General features: G+C 40.1%; 1 protein-coding gene across 1 annotated transcript in view; it reads right to left on the reverse strand.

Annotated features, from left to right (window-relative positions):
- The window catches only part of LOC131219389 (uncharacterized), a 33686-nt gene extending 11525 nt beyond the window's left edge, over positions 1 to 22161 (reverse strand). The window contains exons 1-5 of the mRNA XM_058214496.1: positions 21657 to 22161; positions 19636 to 19785; positions 19136 to 19303; positions 895 to 1047; positions 122 to 274 (exon numbers count right to left, since the gene is read on the reverse strand). Coding sequence (XP_058070479.1) covers positions 122 to 274; positions 895 to 1047; positions 19136 to 19303; positions 19636 to 19785; positions 21657 to 21864 — 832 coding nt within the window. The 5' untranslated portion in view covers positions 21865 to 22161. The remainder of the gene's footprint in view (positions 1 to 121; positions 275 to 894; positions 1048 to 19135; positions 19304 to 19635; positions 19786 to 21656) is intronic.

Genomic DNA, 22161 nt, shown 5'->3' on the forward strand with positions numbered 1-22161 from the left:
ATTTGCCATCAATATTGTTGAATGGTGTACATCTTATTTGGAGTACTACGACAAAGCTGTGCAAAATATGAATGGTAACAAGTACAGTCAACGGATGCAGAATTTCAACATGAATACATACCCACATTTAGTACATGAAGATCATCATAAAGGTTTCGATCATCAGTGAAACCACCAAACACAAACAAGTGCTTTCCAAGAGCTACAGTTGAATGGCCTGCACGAGGAGTAAGTATCTGGCCTGATGTGTTTAGCTCCCTCCAAACAAGTGTATCTGATAAAAGGGATCCATAGAACCCGTCAGAGAAACACATCGGTAACACATGATTTCATGTCAGAGTATTCAAAACCTCAAGTTCCAATCATTAGAGTTTGGATGCAACCGGATCATGGTGGGATTGTAGCAAATTTGGAGAGGAATGCAACAACCAGACGCCCATCTGCAAGTGTCGAATACAAGGGCCCCACATGTGCGAAAATGACATACGTGTATGAGATCGAGGCCTTCATCACAAGAGAGCCACAGTGAATGTACCCTGGCTCAAGATCAGATCAGTCCACTAGTCAGGTGGGCTCATGTGTATGAAAGGTGGACAGTTACAAAATAATAACCAAAGGTTCACAATCAACATACATATGCTGCCTCCTGCTAAGAAGGCTGGCATGAGCTTTGGGCCAGGAGCCCAGGACACATTCACCATAGGGTCTATACAATGAATTGGGCTAGGGCACACCACAGGGCCCGTCTGATGAACGGCCTAGATCTCCAAAACCAGGTTTACCACTTGCTTATGTGCGTAGCACTTGTGTCATGCAGATGCATGTTTGCAAGTAGCATTCCTTTTTTATGAGATGCAACTTTATGTCCGTTCTGAATCAAGTATAATGGGATACCTGCATCAAGTATATGAACAGTAGACAGATAATAATCTGATGCATCTTCACCACCAACAATGATGATTTTGCTCTTCCACGATGAGCAGGTATGGCTATCACGTGCAGAAGGTGGAGTGCCAGTTGTCATTGCACGTTTCCATACTAATTGCTCTGCAATTCAAAAGGATAAGGTTGTCATTGCCATGAACAGTTCTTCAAATATCCATATCAACATGCCACTAAGACATCAGCGGGTGTTAGTCATCCATACCCATGAATGCCCTTGATAAAATCTGTATAGCTTCCATCCAAACAAATAAAGACTACTGTTTCTCTAATGCTAATAATTTGTTTTACACACCATCATTCAAAATACAATGGTGTTACAGTAAGAGGTGCCTTCTTATCAATAACGAAAAAGCATGATTATTTTTTAATAGTAGCACTTCAAATACAATGGTGTTACAGTAAGAGGTGCCTTTTTATCAATAAAGAAAAGGCATGGTTATTTTTTAAGAGTAGCAGCAGAGAATTTCTTTTTTTTTTTTTTCCCATGCAGCATCACCAAGACTGCTCCATTGAGAAGAATTTCATCCAAATAGGAGGTAGGCTCCGGACCTGAAAGCCCTCAAAGGCAGTGTTCGCAATATCGATACTATCGGCCAATACTATCGTTATCGCTGGCCAGCAACTCGATATCTGCCGGAAACCCCTCAGGAAAAAAAAAAAACCAGATTTTTATGTATCGTGTGATATATCGCACAATATCGCACCATTTTTGCGATATTACAGATATTATTTACAGATTTATCCATTTTTGGCTTGCATAATTACCAAAAAAATCGAAAAGAAAAAAGGAAACATAGAGAAAAGCTTTGAATTCAACAATCTCAATTTCCTTACCCTTTTTTCTTCAAATAGATGTAAGATTCAAATTGCGCATGAAATTTCGGCAAGAAATCTGCCATTAAACCCAGTAGATTTGGGTTTGATTGAAGGAATTTGAAATTTTTGGAGGGATTTTAGGGTTTCGGTCCTTCCGGAACCCTTTCCTCTTTCAAAAATGGGATCGGGTTAGCTACAAATGGGTTTGAGCAACGAGATTCGTTGCTAAAGTGATGTCACTAAGTTTTGTGGGCCCCACCATGATGTACGTGTTGTATCCACACCGTCCATCATTTGGGAGAGATCATTTTAGGGCATGAGACAAAGAATGAGGCAGATCCAAAGCTCGAGTGGACCCCACCATAGAAAACAGTGGAGACAGTGATGCCCACCGTTGAAACCTTCCTAGGACTCATCATGAGGTTTATTTGAGATCCAACTTGTTAATAAGTTAACATAGACATGAACGATGGGAAAACATAAATATCAGCTTGATCAGAAACTTCTGTGGTCCCCAAGAAGTTTTTAATGGTGGCATTTAATCCCCAATGTTTTCTATGGTGGGGGTCCACTTGAGCTTTGGATCTGCCTCTTTCCTTGGCTCATGCCCTAAAATGATCTCTCCAAAATGATGGATGGTGTGGATACAACACATACATTATGGTGGGGCCCACGACTGTTAGGGACGGATTTCCTGTTAAAGCCTTTAGCGAGATGCTGGGGACGTGGTTTGGCTAGTGACGCTGCCATCAACCTGGTGGCTAGTGGTAGGTGCTATGTGGACCCCACCATGATGTATGTGTTTTATCCACGCCGTCCATCCTTTTTGAAAGTAAAGTTTAGAGCTTGATCCCAAAAATTAGGTAGATCTAAATCTCAGGTGGACCACACCATGGGAAAACAGTAGTGATTGAATGCCCACCATTAAAAACCTCCTAGAGCCCATTGTAATGGTTATTTAACATCTAAACTATTGATTAGGTCATACAGACTTGGATGAAGGGAAAATATATATATCAGCTTGATCCAAAACTTTTGTGGCCCGTAAGAAGTTTTTAATGGTGGGCGTTCGATCAACATTGTGCGGTCCAATTGAGATTTGGATCAACCTCATTTTTGGGCTCATAACATAAAATGATCTCGACAAATGGGTGGACGGAATGGATGAAACACATACATCATGGTGGGGCTCACAGATCACCGACCGCTAGCCATTGGCCACTGGCAGGGTGAGTAGCAGATATGTTTCCAACGCAGGGTGGTTGCGTGTCGTGCGAATAGCGCTGACGGTTCTAGATATCCGAGTTGTACGAACGGTACAAAGGAGATCAAAATGTCCCCCAAAATAATGTATTTATTATATCCACACCCTTCATCCATTTTCCAAGATCATTTTAGAGAAGCAACCCAAAAATGAGTCATATCCAAAGATCAAGTGAACCGCACCACAAATAGAAGTGGAGACAATGATTCTCAGCGTTAAAACATTCATAGGGCTGGCATACCATCTATTTTCCATCCAATCTGTTCATAAGGTCACGCGGACCTGGATGAAGAGGAAAAACAAATATCATATTGATCCAAACCTTCTGTGACCCCCCAAAAGGGTTTCAATGGTAGACGTTCAATCCCGCACTGCTTTTTGCAATGTGGTCCACTTGATCTTTGGATTTGTCTTATTTTTCAGCTCAAGCCTTACGACGAGATTTGGTCATTCATCATTGTTTCTAGTGGTATGGTTCACTGAGATTTGTATCTTCTTAGAGTTTGCGATCATGCCCTAAAATGTGATGGGAAAACAAATAGATGGCATGTATATACAAAAAGTACATCGAGGTGGGCCCCACACGTTAGAGTAACACTCATTAAGGTGTTATTTGAGGGGTGTGATTGAACGCTCACCATTAAAAACTTATGTGGGCCCACTTTAAGTATATCGATAATGTTTATTTTCCATCCAACCCATTGATAAGTTCAAACATACCTGAATGCAGGTAATGTACAAAGATCAGCTTGATAGAAAAATTTTGTGCGGCCCGCCATAATTTCTACTATATATTATTATTTTAAAATGCATTGGTTGTGTTTACATACATGTCTTGATACATTTATAAATGTTATGCATCATATTTGAATATAGTTGTTTTAGTTCCAATCGGACAACGTATAACTTAGGACCCTATACGAAGGAAACCTATTATGTGCACTTCTTTTTTGAGATTTTATTATTTAAAACTGTGTATCAAGGTCTTTTTTAATAATCCTTGAAGTTTCATTAAAAAATTCAACCATTTTCCGAATGTTTCCCCATGTTTCCCAAAAAGTGTGATAAATTACGCGATACAAACGATATATCTCGTGCAATAACCGATACGTATCTGTACCCCTAGGGTGCGATACATTGCACGACACCGATATTTCGAACACTGCTCAAAGGCTAATTATAATCCAAAATGACCAACTTCCAGTTCTTACTCCAAAATCTGAACATCTTTAAATGCCATGCTGCAGACTACCCAACTCATAATTGAGTATTTAATGCTCTCCTTGACTGCAAGCAACAACAAAGAGATGCTTCAAATGGCATAGGACATGAGGATGCACACTCCACAACACAACCTCTTAGCCAAAAGAGCCCCTTGACCATCTGTTGATAAGGAATGCAATTACGGACCCAGGAGATGTTGAACTAAATAAGAGTTGCCAGAACTCCAATGCCGCCACACAATGCATAGAGAGAAGGCCAACAAATTACGCCCCTTTCTAGCCCATAAAGCAAACATTCAAAAGAGCAAAATCTCTATTTCGTAGACTCTCAATAGCGAGAATCTGACTAGCAATATCGTCCAATAGAATGCTGAGACACAAAACAGCCCCAAAAACCCACACTGCCAAGATGCCTTGAATGCTCATATTGATATGAAGCTTTTGGAAATTTTTTAAAGTAGAAGTGCCAAAGTACAAAGAAGCTCCTAAATGCTCACTATGTTCATCGAGGGGAAAAGGATTGTCAAGAACCCATGAGAAAATAACAAGAGGACATAGGCAAGAAATCGAGCAAAGATTAAGGCATAGGACAATGTATCAGAAAATTACTTTGGATTCATGCCAAGAAGATTGACCATCGAGGATATTTTCCTATTTAGAAAGCTCATGGATAAATATAGGGAGAAGAAACAAAGAGACGAGCTTGGAGGAAGGACCAAAGATGGGAAGACCAAGGCGAGGGAAGTTCTAAAAGTGATGCTTTGATGCGAAGGGAAAGACAAAGCAAAAGCAGGTAAGGGGGGAAACGAGGAAGGTTCGGGAGAGGGAGAGGGAGAAGTAAAAAGCAGTGAAGGGAGAGGGGTGGTGTCGGAAGAAGGGGAGGAGGGAATTTGGACAGAAGTAAGAAAAGGAAGCAGGGGTTGCCAGGTCGGAGAAGAAAGAGCAAGGAAGAGAGGAGCTATCGGAGTACCCTAACCTATTTGTAGTCAGTTTCCCTTAGGGGTGACTACCCATTAACTTCTCTAGGATCTTCAACAGGGTGGGGAAGGCAATGGAGGTGAAAGTGCCTCTGATGCGAGGGCATCTTGGTGTGATTCCAAGGATGCATCGCATCTCCACACTAGGGTGGGGTGGCCTACGAGGTGGGGTCTGTGAGATATAAAATGACCATGAGGTGGGGCCCATTGTAGGACTGTGCGAAGCGGGAGTTGCCCACGGGGAGGTCTCGCTTGGGAGGGCCTACATATAGGGATAAACCGGTCCTTCTCCATCAGTTTTGAAGCTTTTAGTGAGTTGGTCGGTTGTACGCTATCGAAATGGTATCAGAGCGAGAGCCCAATGTTCGAGTCTCCTCACCGGCGTGGGTAGATGATATAGGGCATCTTAGTGTGATTTCAAGGATGCACCGTATCTCCACGCTGGGGTGAGGTGGTCTATTAGGTGAGGACTATGAGATGCAGAATGACCACAAGGTGGGGCCCAAGTAGGATCGTGCGATTTAGGGACCTGTGAGAATCAGGGGTTGCCCACGAGGAGGTCTCGCCTAGGAGGGCCTGCATATAGGGATAAACTAGTTATTCCTCATCAGCTCAGGAGCTTTTGGTGCGCTAGTCGGTTGTCCACTATCATCCTCACAAATGGAGAACTTCAGCACATCAAGGATTTGTTTTCGTCGTCCGAATGAACTCGCAGGAGGAGATGGTGAAGGTAGTGGAGATGCTTCATGGGGAAAGTTTCAGGGGGAAGAAGCTCCAGGTTCAAAGGGCTCATTTTGGACCTAAGGTGAAAAGCATAGAAGGGGTGAGGAAGGTAGAGAGGTGGGGAAGAGGATGGCAGGGGGAATCCGATAGCCTTTAGGGATGCAATTGTCGAGATATATAGTTATAAGATTTTGTGTAATAAAGCATTCTTGAGGGGTGTATATGAAATTTTTTATAGAAGTTCTAATAAATCATGGGTAGGGGGCTGATGCCTAAATCACTATATGCTTCTCAACTCTCTTATTCTCTTTCTCCCCCTAATCTCTTCTTACCTTGATCTCTCATCTTCTATCCCTCTTTCATCATCCTATCTTGATCTTTAAACTCTACTTGGTATCAGAGCGACGTATGGGCACTAATTGAGACTATCTTTGTTGTGACCCATTACTGACGTCATCATGCTGCATGGGTGACATCAACAGTGTATGGATGGCAAGGTCCCTTGAAGGGCAAAAAAGGCGGTATTTAAGAGGGAATGATTTTTTTTTTTCATAAAATTTCAGTAAGTATTTGAGGGTTTTTTTTTTTTTTTTTCTTTCTTGAAATAGAAAAGTCCAGAAATAGTGGACCGGTTTTGATTTCTTGTCCATGCATTCCCATAACAGTTTTTGGTGGAAGTTTTTTGCATTAATTTGATGCAGTTTATCATTTGCCATTCCAAGGAACGAGAATCGATTCACTTTGTTCATTTTTGAGAGATTTGTGATGAAAAGCTATGAAGAAATAGTGCCATTTTAGCCCCTTTTTTTTGTTACATTTGCTGATTTCTTTTGTGTTGAGCCTTAATAATACTGTAAAGGGTGTGTTTGGGTCAGATCTACAGTTATAAGGGTGATTTGGTGATTGATCTATGGTGTTCGATCAGATTTGGTAGTTGATTTGTGACGGCTGACGAGCACCATTAACCTTCCAAGAAATGTCAACTTCAAGCTTTGGGGCCACCAGTTCATCTAAGTCCATGTTCGGGGATTCAAATCCTGTTCCTATGATAGGTATCTATTGCGGCAATGACCCCAGTGTGCAAATCATAACTGTTAAGTTAGATAAGCACAAATTTCCTTGAATGGTTTCAATCCATCAAGAAGTATATCAACGTGTATGGAAAATTAGGATATGTAAATGGCCTGGTTAGAGAACCAGGTATGGAAGATTCCTCATATGATACGTGGGGATAGGAAAATTCGATGGTGATGGGTGGTTACTTAATTCCATGCAACCTTCGATCAGTAGAGGTTCTTGATTCCTGCTTACAACAAAAGAAATCTGAGATGAACTCATTCTCAGCAATAGGATATTGCTTGCGTATAGCATTTATGGCAAGAATTTGCTACTACTCATCAGGCAGATAGAAGTTTGGATACATATTATTCTGCCCTTCAGGGCCTATGAGAAGAACTGGATCACTATTAGCTATTACAATGGGATATTGAGGATGATAGGGAAAAACATCACAAACAAGTTGAACAGAACATGATATTTGATTCTTTGGTTGGGTTGAATTCTAAATATGAGCTGTTCCCTTCATTGGACCAAGTTTATTCTCTGGTGCAAAGTGAGGAAAACAGGAAGAGGGCTATGCAACCAATTCCCTCTAAAAATGATCATTATGCTCTTGCAGCTTCCTCTAATACCTCTCGAGATGGAAAAAGGACCAAATCAGAAGAATAAATGCCTAATGAGAAGGGCAAGTTGAAATGTGATCACTGTGGGAAAACCCGGCATACACAAGAAACTAGTTGGGATCTTCATGATAGACTAATGAAGTTCCACCACTACGGCCAATCGTCTTAATCCAGTGGTCTTGTTGCTGCATCTGCTACCTAGCCCTCGAGTTCTACCACTTCCATAATATATGCCCCTTTCTCTAGGACATCCTCATTGACTCCAAAGAGTGTGTCTTCCATAGATTTGGAACGCATCCGCCACCTCCTCACTCAACTGGAAGGTCTTCTACTTTGCTCAGTTAGGTTTACATGCATCCGCTAAAATTGTTAGTCATTCGTCATCCAGCTTATCCTGGATCATTGATTTAGGTGCATCTAATAATATGACAGGTCTTTCAGCCATTTTTTCTTCTTATAATCTTTCATCTAGAAGGGATAAAGTGAGAGTTGCCAATAGATCTCTTTCATCCATTTTTGGAAAGGGGGATATCAATCTTAATGATCACTAATCCCTGCCCTCAGTTCTTCATGTTCCAAATTGATGAGGACATCCAACCATTTAGAGTATACCAGAGGAGGAGGAGATCGGCCTAGCCTTCACTTTGGCTCGATGACTTGCACACAGTGTTCGTAATATCGATACTATCGGCCGATATATCAGCCGATATTATTGGTATCGCAGTCCAGCGATATGAAATCCTTCGAAAGAGACCAAAAAGTTTTTTTAAAAAAACACAAATATCATTTGGGATAGCGTCATCATCCAAAAAAATCGGGGAAAAAAAAATGGAGGTTGGATTCTAGTACCTATAGAAGAGATCGCCATGATCGGAACCTTCCATTTAGTGGGCCATTCAAATCGAAGCGTTGTTCCTAGCTTACCGCAAATAAAATCTCTGATTTTGGAGAGAAATCCAAAGAAATCCTCGCTGATACGATGAGATTTGGGAGAAATTGAAGCCGAAACCCTCTCTGCTTAAAAAAAGGTCGTTCGAGCCTTAAATAATAATTAAAAAAAAAAAAATCAAAATCGAGTACCGCAGACCACCGTGCTAACTAGTGTGTTGACGTCACTAAGTTCTGTGGGTCCCATCATGAGGTATGTGTTATATCTAGACTATTTGTCCATTTGGCAAGCTCTTCGTAAGGCTTGAGCCGAAAAATAAGACATATCCAAAGATCAACTGGACCACACTGCAAACAGCAGTGGTAGATTGAACGTCTACCATTGAAACCCTTTTGGGGGTCACAGAAGTTTTGGATCAATATGATATTTATTTTTCCTCTTCATCCAGGTCTGTGTGACCTAATTAACAAATTGGATGGAAAATAAACGTTATGGTGGGCCCTACGAATGTATTAATGGTGAGAATCAGTCCCCCACTACTATTTGTGGTGTGGTCCACTTGAGCTTTGGATATGACTCATTTTTGGGTTCATGATCTAAAATGATCTCTTCAAATGCATGAACGGTGTAGATATAATAAATACATTATTGTGGGGCTATGTAACTTTGAAATGTTCGTACAACTTGAGCTTGAGGAGCGTCAGCTCCAAACACGGATTTCCTGCCAAAGCCTTTCTCGTGAAGTTCCTGCACTTGAAACCTTAGTGGGGCCTACTATGATGTTTGTGAGGAATCCACTCCGTCCATCCGTTTTGTGAGATCATTTTGGACATGGGGTCAAAAATGAGTAGGATTTGATACTCAAGTGTGCCAAAAATGTGAGGATTGAACATCCACACTAGAAATATTCGTGGGGCCACATAAGTTTTGAATCAGACTAATATTTGTATTTTCAATTCATCTGAGTAGGAATATCGTTATGAATGGGATGGATGGCATGTTAACATCACTGTCGACCCAGGGAGGTTTCAACGGTAGGAATTTTCCTACCCACCTTTTCCTTTAGTGCGGCCCACTTTAGTCTTGGATCCTGCTCATTTTTGCTCTTAAGTTCTATAATGATCTCAAAAAACGAATGGACGGGGTGGATTTCTTACAAACATCATAGTGGGCCCCACCCAGGTTTCGAGCGAAGGAACTTAGCAGGAAATCTGCGTACGTCAGCACCTCACCCTAGTGTGGTGGGAAGTGGATCCCATAGTGAGCAGTGTACTTTGTAAACTTCGTGGGCCCACTATAATTCATGTATTTTATCCACTTTGTCCACCCATTTTACCAGATAATTTTATGGTTTGAATGAAAAGAAAACTATTATCAGCTTGATCCAAAACTTTTGCGGCCCACTAATGGTCAATTACCATTGTTTCCTATGGTATGGTCTTCATGATCATTGGATCTGTTTTATTTTTTGGATAATGTCCTGAAATGATATGGAAAAATGGATGGACGGGGTTGATACTGAATATAGTTGTCTTAGTTCAATCGGACAGCGCATAGCTTGGGACCCTATACAAAGGAAATCTATTATGTGCACTTCTTTTTGAAACTTTATGATTTAAAAGTGTGTATTAAGGTCTTTTTTAATAATCCCAGAAGTTTCATTGAAAAATTCAACCATTTTCCCAAAGTTTCTCCACGTTTCCCAAAAAGTGCGATAAATTACACGATACAAACGATATATCCCGTGTGATAACCAATACGTATCTGTATCCCAAGGGTGCGATACATTGCGTGATACCGATATTTCGAACACTAGCCGAGGTGTTGTCCATAATGGGGTGTGTACCCAACCACCCCTTGGAGAGTATCACGATCGTTACAATATAGATGAGTGCATTTTGGAAAGTGTGAAGATCGAGACTCTGTGCTTTGATGGTCGTCTGGACCTAGAGGCTTCCCTCTATTGGCTTGCGGACATGGACCACTACTTGAGTGGTATGAGACGTCTGATCGCCGTCATGTGAGGTTTGCTAAGATGAAGTTGGTGGGGCCAAACTAAATTATTTTGGACCGATCTTGACCGCAAGTTAGAAAGGTCTGGACAAGACCCGATCGCAAATTGGGTTGAGATGAAGGAACCGCTGAAGGAAACATATCTTCCTCTCTCATATTGCCAAAAGTGATTGGATCAATGGCAATCCCTTCGCCAGGGAATAATGCCTGTGACGGATTACATCACAAAATTTAAAGAACACATGATACAATGTAATGTCAAGGAGGACCCACTAGTGACTCTTTCTCGTTTTAGGACGGGCCTACGATCCGATATTCAACGCGAGTTGCTCTCTCATGATGTTGGCACCCTTGAGCATGCCTATCAGGTGGTGCAAGAACTTGAGCAGTACTTAAAACCGCAATTCGGGAGACAATTTGACTCTCGTGAGTCCAATGTTAAGACTACTCCCCAGGGAGCTAAGTCTAACTTTGAGAGTAAACCCAAACCCTTTTATGGGTAAAGGATTCACTGGTACCAATTCACGAGGAGGTGAGCCCAAGCAGTGCAATAATTGCCAAGGATATGGCCATTTCGCTTATGAGTGTCCCACAAAAGAACGACCTAAGTCCCTTGTGATTGGAGAGCATGAGGAAGAGGAAGATGAAGATGAATAGGGTGATGGTGAAGAAGAAGAATATCACCCTGTAATTGGTGCTAGTGATGAAGAAGAAGAGGTCATACCACTTGTAGTTGTTAGATGCGCCGTAGCTCAGGCTACAGGGATTGATGATTGGTGCAAGAATACCATTTTTTATACTTATGCCAAGTGTGGCGAGAAAAATCTACAAAGTGATCGTTAATAGTGGCGGTTGTACAAATGTGGTCTCCAATAGCATTATCTCTTGTTTAGATCTGAAGCCCACTCCTCACCCTCAGCCCTATAGAGTTTCATGGGTTGATGCGTCCTTTATGCCAATCTCACAACGTTGTCTTGTTCCCATCCAGTTTACATCTTATAAAGACTCATTGTGGTGTGATGTTTTGCCTATGGATGTAGGCCACATAATCTTTGGCAGACCTTGGCTCTTTGATCGTGATGTAACAATATTCAGTCGCTCGAATATTTGTTCCTTTATGCATGAGGGCAAGAAGATAAAGTTAAATCCTCTTCTGCCCAAGAGCACCCTGAAATTTAAAAAAGAGGATGTTAAAAAGGATAGACAGAAGGATGTGAGGAAATCCCAGCCCAAGTCTCTCCACATATTAAATGCCAACAAATTTGCGCGGGAGACTAAGGCGGATTCGATGGTGTATGCCCTCGTGGCGAAAGAGGCTACACCTGAGGTTAGTATAGAGTTGTAACCCGAGGTGAGTTCGGTACTTAAGGAGTTTAGAGATGTTTTTCTTGAGGATTTACCAGATAAGCTTCCAACCATGAGAGACATTCAACATGCCATTAATCTCGTCATTGGGTTGACTCTACCAAACCTTCCTCATTATCGAATGAATACTGCGGAGCATGCGGAGTTGAAGAAGCAAGTAGATGAGCTCCTTAGATGGTGGATCCACAGACATGCCTTCTGATGGATGTGTAGTTCTTTGGAGGTACTCAAGTGGATTGAGTTTCTTCAAGAGTACTCATTTGTTCTGAAACACAAGGCCGGGGTTGAGAAAAAACCTGTTGATGCCCTTAGCTGTAGAGTGATGTTACTTCGATCTATGAGCCTTAGAGTCACTGGATTCGAGAGTTTGAAGAATGAATATTCCACATGCCCAAACTTCGGAAAAGTATATGCATCACTTTTGGATGGTCAGAGAACTGATAGTGGGTTTGTCCTAATTGATAGTTTTCTATTCAAAGGAGACAGGCTTTGCGTTCCCCGCACATCCCTACGAGATTTCCTTCTTTAGGAGCTTCACGCTGGTGGAGTAGCTAGTCATTTTGGTTGTGACAAGACTATCACCCTTGTAGAGGACATGTTTTATTGGCTAAGTCTCAAGCGAGATATAGCCAAAATTATAGGGCAATGTCGGACTTGTCAGCTGGCGAAGCAGAACACGGGTTTATACACACCTTTGCCAGTGCCACACGCTCTATGGCAAGACCTTAGTATAGACTTTGTGCTTGGGCTTCCCAAGACAATCAAGAAGCATGATTCCATTTTTGTGAGTGGACCATTTTTCTAAAATGACCCATTTCCTACCATGCTTAAAGACATCTAATGCCTCCAACATCGCGAAGCTATTCTTTGCGGAGGTGGTTGTTTACATGGTTTGTCGAAAACCATCGTGTCTGACAGGGATGTTAGGTTTATGAGTTATTTTTGAAAGACACTTTAGCACATGATGGGCACGAGATTACAATTTTCATCAACATACCATCCTCAGATTGACGATCAAACAAAAGAGGTCAATAGGAGTTTAGGGAACTTGTTACGGTGTCTTATGGGTGACCATACCAGGACTTGGGACACAATATTACCTGTAGCCAAGTTGGCATATAACAGTTTAATCAATAGGTCAAGAGGCATGAGTCCCTTTGATAAGCCTATAAAACCTATATACCTTATTCCCATGTTAGTCTCCCATAGGCCTTCAGAGTCTGCAGATGTATTTGCACGCCACATTCATGACTTGCATGCAGAGATTAGAAAACGGATTAACGTAAGTAATGAAAAATATAAGAAACTTGTTGACTCTCATGGTAGGTTCAAAGAATATCAGATTGGCGATAAAGCGATGATAAGGATAGGGCCTGAACGGTTTCCACAGGGGACCTTCAAAAAATTACAAGCCCACAGTGCTGGACCATACAAGATTTTGAAATGATTAGGTCTCAATGCGTACTTGGTAGATCTTCCAACTAGTATGGGTGTTAGTGCTACATTCAATGTGGAAAATCTTGTGCCTTTCCAAAACCCATGTCTTGACCCAGATAATGATACACCTGACCTGTCTCATCGCCCATGGGCTTTACTTGACTCCTCTTCTCAGCCTCTACCACCTTTACCATCCATACCTACAAGCAGAGAAGAGATAGATGATATTTTGGACGAGCAGGTGGTTTCCTCTCAACATGGGGACTTTCAGAAATATTTAATCAAGTGGAAACATCAACCAGTTTCATATTGAACGTGGCTCACAGAGGCGGATCTTCAACGACTTGACCCAGATCTTTTGGAGCAGTATCGCAACTTTATTTCGCCAGAGGCGAAATCTTCTCGGTCGGGGGGAGTAGATGAGGACATCTAACCATTTAGAGTATATTAGAGGAGGAGATCGGCCCAACATTCACTTTGGCTCGATGATTTGTACATGGGCTCGAGTGGGCCGTACTGAGGACTTGAAGACCCCATATGCATGATCGTGCTTACATTAGGAAGATGCATATGGGTTGCTTCTTTGAGGAGTTTTGACCGTTGGATCGTGTGGATCCTTTGATCAGGCGGTTGGATCATTGTGATCCTTGATCACTTTGGTAATTAGTATTACGATTAAATGATTTTATGTTTTTTATAGTTATTTATACTTTAGGATGAATTATTTTCAGTTTATTTCATCATGGGACATGTGAGGTATGTTCTTCTTAAGTGAGGAGTATTTTTGTCAAAACACGTGTTGAGACTATAACTGGGAGGGGGGGCGTCCAACCCTTGCCCATAATAATTGAATGAAAACAACTCTTTTGCTTGAAAAAGCTCTTTCTCTCATGTGATTTGAGCTTCTCTTGTGAAAAGAGACTATTTGGTGTGAATTCAAAGGTGTGAAGCCTAGTTATCCTTTTCATCTCTATCTTATTCTCTTCTAAAAGGTTTTTTTTTTTTTCTCATCTCTTCTCAAATCCTTCTTCCCTACCACGTTTCTTCTATAAACCCTAAATCCCTTTACCCTTTCCTTTTAAACCTAAACCCGTCACCTAAATTCATCTTTTTCTAGCCATCACTCCTCAAAACCCAACCCGTTACCACCAGCCCCACACGTATGGATGGGGTTGTACGACCGAATGTTCAGCCCCTTCCCTCCGTTTTCTTCCATTTCTCAATCCATCTTCCTATCCTATAAACCCTAATCCCCAATTCCCTACAAAACCTTAACCTCCCAATTCCCTACGAAACCCTAAACCCTTAATTCCCAAATGCTAAATCTCCCATTTTCCCCAAAATTCCCAAAACCCCTTGAAACCGTAACCTTAGAATTGCGCAAATCTGCCCATTGAATTAGAGCCATATCTATGCTAACGTGAGAGTTCCAGTCTCTCATTGGGCCTTAGATTTTCATGCTTATGTGGTTTATGCTTGTGTGGGATTGTGATTTAACGTAAATATGAATTCTATTATCTATTTGGTACTCTTTTAAATATGGTAGAATGGCGTGTTATTATATTTGACTTACTTTGATTATTAATGGATTAATCTCCTGCTTCCGAATGGTTGGATCACATGTCTGGCATCACAAACTTATCCACAAACTTGATTTTTGTTAGCATTCCTACTAAAAGTTTGAATTGTTGTGTAACCTTCTTTCCTAACCATTGTGTTTTCCAGACTTAAATAAGTCAATTGTGAGTCATAATCAATAGTTTGAAGTATGTGCGTTGTTTAAACATTGTAGATCAACTTTTCTAGCAAGTTTAAATACATGCTTGCTTCCATTTCATATTGTTCATTCTACTGTGTGGGGGCCTACTTTTGTTGTGTCAATGGATGCCTACCGATATTTCATTTCGTTTGTGGATGATTTCTCTCACTGTACTTGGTCATATCTCATGAAGACTCGTGATGAAGTACCACACATTATTAAAAGATTCCATAAGATGAAACTCACACAATTTGATAAAAATATCAAAATATTTCGATCAAATAACGAGCAAGAATACTTTGACAGCTCATTGCGGAGTACTTGGCCGAGTATGGGATGATACATAAAAGTTCCTGCCTCCTCAACAAAATGGAGTGGCCAAGTGGAAAAATAGTTACCTGCTTGAAGTTGTTCAAAGTCTCTTGACGGGGATGAACGTTCCAAAACATTTTTGGGTGGATGCAGTTCTTGTGGTCACCTATTTATTAATCATATGCCACCTAGAGTTTTGGACTTAAAATCTCCTTATCATGTTTTCCATCCATATCAACCTACGCTCATTGTTAATCGTGTCTTTGGAGTGTGTTTTATTAATGGCTTGGACCAAACCTGACCAAATTAGATCCAAAAGCTATTCAGGGTGCTTTTCTAGGTTATTCTACCACTAAAAAAGGATACAAGCGTTTTGATCCATGTCTAAGAAACAGTTTGTTACTATGGATGTCGCCTATTTTTGAATTCATGCCTTTCTTTTCTAGTAAGTCTGCCTCTCTTTAGGGGGGGCTTAGTGAGAAGGAAGAGGTGCATCTTTCACCAGCTTGTCCGCTTACTGTTCTTGTTCCTGTTCCTTGTAGTCCATCGATTGATGCCTTAGGTAATTCAAAATATCTTACTAATACTACTATTGATACGGTGAAGGAACAATGTACATATTCAAGACGCCAGAAAGGGGTAGCACTGAGACATGTCCACCTACTGATTCTAATTCCTTAAAACCACGTAATATGTGTCATTTGTCCATGACTTCTATTCTTGAGGATAGTCTTCCCAGTTCCGGTTGCCTTAAGAAACTCCATATATAAAGACACAAGAAAGGGGTGACCACTGAGACAGGTCCACCTGTTGATTCTGATTCCTTGCAACCAGGTAATATGTGTCCTTTGTCCATGACTTTTGCTTCTGATGATAGTCTTCCCATTGCCTTAAGGAAAGGGAAGTGTTAATGTACTTCGCACCCTATATCTAAGTTTGTTTCATATAACGCCGTGTCTCCTACCTACTATTCTTTCTTGTCTTCGGTTTCCAATCCAAAGTGGCATGAGGCTATGATGGAAGAGAAGACGACATTAATAATAAAAAACGACACATGGGAACTCGTAGACTTAGAGGAAAAGAGCTATTGGGACGCAAATGGGTCTTCACAGTGAAGCACAAGGCAGACGAATCCATTGAAAGGTACAAAGCTAAATTTGTTGCCAAGGGGTTTACTTGTATTTATGAAATTGACTACAAGGAAACATTTGCTCCAGGAGCCAAAATGAACTCCATACATATATTGTTGTCTCTTGCTGCCAAAATTTCTTGGCCTATTTATCAGCTAGATGTGAAAAATTCATTCCTTCACAGAGACTTAGAGGAGAAAGTGTGTATGACTCCAACTACTTTCAAATTCCCCAAAAGTGAAGGAAAAGTTAACCGATTAAAGAAGTCTATTTATGGAATTAAACAATCCCATCGTCCTTGGTTCGAGAGGTTCAGTTAGGCTGTGAAGAGGACTGGTTATGCCCAGAGTCGGGAATGATTCCCAGGAAATTAAAGATCAGAAGGGATTTCTACCAAAAGAATTTGAAATAAAGGATTTAGGGAATTTGAAAATATTTTCTAGGAATAGAGGTGGCTTGATCAAAGAAAGGTATCTTCATCTCTCAGAGAAAGTATACCTTGGACTTGTTAAAAGACACTGGTAAGCTAGGCGCTCATCTTGGAGATCCTCTCATTGATAAAGAATAAACTTGCCAAAGCCATTTAGAGCTAAAGAATAACCCCAAATCCATTAATTAGTATGAAGAAAGTGGCTGAGCCAATGCATTCTTTGATCCAACTTATCCATTTTCCTCCGAAACCCATTTTGTCAAGAGATAAACGCAAGAATCCCAATAAATAGGATCCTAAGCCTTCTCCACATCCACCTTGCAAAGCATCCTAGGTCCCCATCCTTTTAGAGTCAATGGCTTCATTTGCACCCAAAAAACCACCTAGAACACGTGGGTCTTTAACAAAGCCCCATGATAGGGAATATCACCATGCTCCCTCCTTTAGACTCTTCGAAAGAGTTGCTGTTCATATTTTATAAGCTCCACTTAGCAAGCATATCAGCTTCTAGCTTGATGTCTGATGCATCCTCGACTTTAGGAATAAGAGTGAAAAACATTGGGTTGAGCCCCTTGCTTATGATAGCTCAGCCGTGAAATTCCTTCATAAAACTCTTGATGTCTCCTTTTATGATATCTATTGTTCCTTGAGTTAGATTGAGAAGAAGAATGGGAGAGAATATGAGAAGAAGCAAGAGAAAGGGAGAGAAGGCCTAGTAGGTAGTGATGTCGCTAGCCTCTCCTCTCATTATCATTAGGGTTTCATAGTATAAGAGTACAAAAAAAAATACTCCCATGCTTAAGTTATTACATAAACCAAAGCCCACATGTTTAAATTATATGTTAAGTTGTTAACACATCACCTTAAGGACTAAAATGGAGATTAATAAAATAAAACAATAGGAACCATTATCTCCAAGTGAAGTAGGCCACATGTCTGATTCCATCACGGTCCACTCACATCTACAAAAAGCCTTTTACCAAATAATACAAAAAGCTAACTTATTGCATTTAGAAGAAACAAACAACCTAACCAAACTAACACAAAGTTAAAACATAGACTACTAAACAGTTTTACTTTTTAAAATAAACTTGTTGTACCTCTCAAAGACAATTATTGTTGACTTCGACAATTATCATACCCTCTCTCTTATTAGAGGGGACTTACGGTATGACATCTTGAACCAACTACATTAGACATTTTATGAGATTTGAAACTTTGAAATCATTTGAAATGCTTCGAAATCATGCATTGGCAAAGCACCATCACCATTGCCATCAATGCATCAGCAGGAGGTCTTGCAGTGAATTGGAACCAAGATCTGGTGACGTTAGAAGATAAATGGGATGGAGGATTTTGAGTCTCCACTAGATTTACCTTGCTGGAGGATCGGTTTCCTGATTGGTCACGCTGAAGTTCCATCCAAACAATTCCAAACTCTATGTACTACAAAATCCACTTCCAACTGCCAGGAGATAACTCTATGACAGAAAAGAACACTATTTTGAGAGCTTGGAGACGTGTGTTGACTAGCCAAGGGCAGACTCTAGATCAAGTTTTCAGATTTTGTTAAATAAAATCATTCTGAATTTCATAAACATTTCTAAAAATTGAAATTAGGATGGCTGTGGTCCTTGCCACAAATAGGCAACTCACTATGGTTTTGAAAAACAGTTACTTAATGGCTGTATTGGTCGTTACATAACCACATCGATCATCCCCATTATGTGACACAGGATATTGGATATGGTCCTTTTCTAGGGCACTTAAAACGCTGGAGTAGTTGATCAGAAGCTCAAGGGATTCCCCTGCCCCGAGACAAAACATACACTAGGATTTTGAACTCTACAGCTGTTAGTTATTTGGACTTTATTGTGAATTGTAACGAACAGGCAATGGATTCAACTTGTTAGGGAAGTATTTTAATAAGATAATGTGTTAGAAGTAACCAATCCTTGCCACACCCATATTCTACACATTTGAATTTCAGGACACCCTACCGTACTCAATACCCATACTAGTAAGGTCCCGTACTCAATTCCATACTACTAATTGGCTTGTGCGGTGGCAAGGGATGGACAAGCCGGCCATATAACTTGTTAGATGTTGAAGGGATAGTGAAAATAACCAACTGATACAAACTACATAAGCTAGATAAAGAAGAAGTTACCTGTGTCCAATATGTAAATATCGTTAAAATATACTTCTTCTGGATCATATCGAGATTTCCCACAGCCTCCAAATATGAAAATCCTCTTACCAACAAGTGCTGCACTATGCCCCTCCCGTGCTTCTGGTCCCTCACCACTTACACTTGGAGTTATCCATGTATTCGAAGCTACAAATATGCAAAAGGTTGTTAGAATCTATCCTGTGCGTTAATCATAAGTTTCTTTCATGTCTAATTAAATTATTGAACCCAAAAATAAGCTACAAGCACAAGCACCAACAAAGAAGAGTGATTAAGCAATCTGCTCATGAAATTTTTATGATCTTCTCTCTATTAGATCATAAAATTAGATTAATAACTAAGGTTTAAAAAGAAAAATACAATACTTGTCATGGGCAATACAAATCTGGCTTCAATACAATACCAGAAAACAAAAACATGGAGTGGAAGAAAACAAAATATCATCAAGCAGTCATGCCGAGGAAAAAAAGAAGACTTACAGGTGTCAAAAATATACAAATCCTTGAGTGGATTTATTCCATCTGTACCCCCAAACACAAACAGGTTGTTTCCAACTGCGGTGCAACTGTGACTGTCTCTTGGAGAAGGCGGATTTCCCTTCACCATTGGCTTACTCCATGTATTCTTAGCTGCAAATTGATCAAGATAAAAACCCAAAACTTAAAAAAAAAAAGCTCAAAAACTAACTATGGTGATGAAAGATAAACAAATACCAATAAATATCTACAGTGAAACTACAAATGCAAAAAGAAGAAGAAGAAGAAGATCCAAACAATGAAAAAGAAAACCATGAAACTGCATGATTGAAGCGTCCCATTTGCACACAAGCAGCATTTACATGTTGCAAAGGTTATAGAAATCCTGAAAACAAGCTCCTAAATAGAAGATAAACATTCAAAATTCGGAATAAAAAACAGAGGAAGTAAAATTCCAATGTGATGCAAAATTACTACTAAATGTGCCAAAGACCAGACTGTCACTAAAAATACGAAATGACGCGGAGTAACCTTGGTTGTAAGCATGAAACTAGAGCATACAGCTTCAAAACAGAACCATAACAAAAACCAATGAAGCAAAACCCATAAAAGCTTTCACTACATGGTTCCCTGTTTGTTATTTGTTTCCTAATCACTGTTCTTGTTTCTTTTGCATTATCACCGTCCTTGTTTCTTTTGCATTAACAAAGATTCTGCTATCGCCTTTCAAAAAAAAAAAAAAGCTCAAAAGCATAACCTAGAGACCCAAACAAAACAATAACCAAAATCAATTGTAGAAAACCGAGGAAAAAACCTAGAAAGTTCCAACTAATGTATCAAAGACAAATCATAAGAAACAGTTGACAAATAAAGAAAATCTCAGAATTAAAAGAATGGATGAGGAGATGAATATAACCAGCACCCAAAAAGGAAAACCCAGAAAGAAGAAGAAGAAGAAGAGCAAATTACAACTACCTACATGTATCAAAGACACTTACTCAACAGAGATGGCAAGACAATGAAAACAACCCTCAATGACAACCTCAAAATCTAAGCACACAGAATCAAACCAACAATACCTAAAGCCTAGAAAAGAAAAAGAAAAAGAAAAACACCAAATGCATGAAGCAATCTCAATAACAAGCTCAAAACCAGACCATGCAAATACAAAACACGAGAATAATCAAATCCCATTTTAGAAAAAAAAAAAAAAAAAGCCCCCACAAAATCTGCATAACTATAACTACACGCATGCATTGAGACGCAACAAGCGATGCATGCGACAAACCCCAACATAAGTACGTACAAGCTGAAAACCAAATCATACCAATCCAAACCCAACAATAACCAAAAAGTATGCACAAACACACCCAGAAAAACTGCATATTTGCATCTACCTACTTGATTGAAAGCATAAACATCAACGCACGGAAGACATGGATTTCAATCTGAGAAAAAAAAAATGCAGGGAAATCCACAAAACCACAAAATTACAATTACAGCAATGCAAGATACATATTTAAACACCAAATGCACGCAAAAATGCATATGCAAAACACAATAATAACCAAAACCCACAAGCAAAATACCAAAGAAAATTCAAATTTTCAAATACCAAACTGTATCCCCCCAACCAAAATAAAAAATAAAAATAAAATTAAAATCACCACACCATAATCAGCATCACAATCACCAAATACATGAAAGATACAGATTCAAAACACAGTAATAACCAAAACCCACAAACCAAAACCAAAGAAATTCAAAATTTCAAAAACCCACTTGTATCACACAACAACCAAAACCCACTAACAAAAAACCCCCCAGAAAGCAGAAATTACAACCACCCAAATCATCACCCATCACAAACACCAAATGCATGAAAAGTAAAGAATCAAATCACAATAATAACCAAAACCCACAAACAAAAACAACAAAAAATGCAAGATTTCAAAAACCCACTTGTATAACACTACAATAATAAAAAACCAACAAAGAATGATAAATTTACATATAATACCCACATGTATCGAAGACATGGATATCGTTGGTCTGGCAGTTGTCTTTGCCGTATCCACCGAAAACGTAGAGAAACCTCCCCCCTTTGATGGCATTGCATGTGTGGCCCCACCTCTTCCCTGGCCCAAGAATCCCACCAATCCTGCCCGGTGATTTCTTCCCTTCAGCTGTCTCCTTCGGTCTCCCATTCAACTCCACTTTCTCCCACCTCATTCTTCAAAAAAATTAAAATAAAAAATTCCCCCCTGAAATGACGAAAATGTCCCGGAAACCCTCCTGCAGCTAAAACGGATTTTCAGGTGTAACAGTCATGGAAAATCGATTATCATATGGCATGGATTTATGTTAGAGGGGAAAAGGGAAGGGCAATGGTGGGAAATGAAAAAATAGGTGGGGTTAAAAAGGAAGAAGAGATATATACGGAAGTATGGTATACAAGAGGGGTGTTACGATAACAGAAATCTGGGGTTAGAGAGGAGGAAGAGATGCGGAAATATACTGTAGATACGG

This window comes from Magnolia sinica, chromosome 11, assembly GCF_029962835.1.
Source record: "Magnolia sinica isolate HGM2019 chromosome 11, MsV1, whole genome shotgun sequence".
In the NCBI taxonomy this organism is placed as follows: Eukaryota; Viridiplantae; Streptophyta; class Magnoliopsida; order Magnoliales; family Magnoliaceae; genus Magnolia; species Magnolia sinica.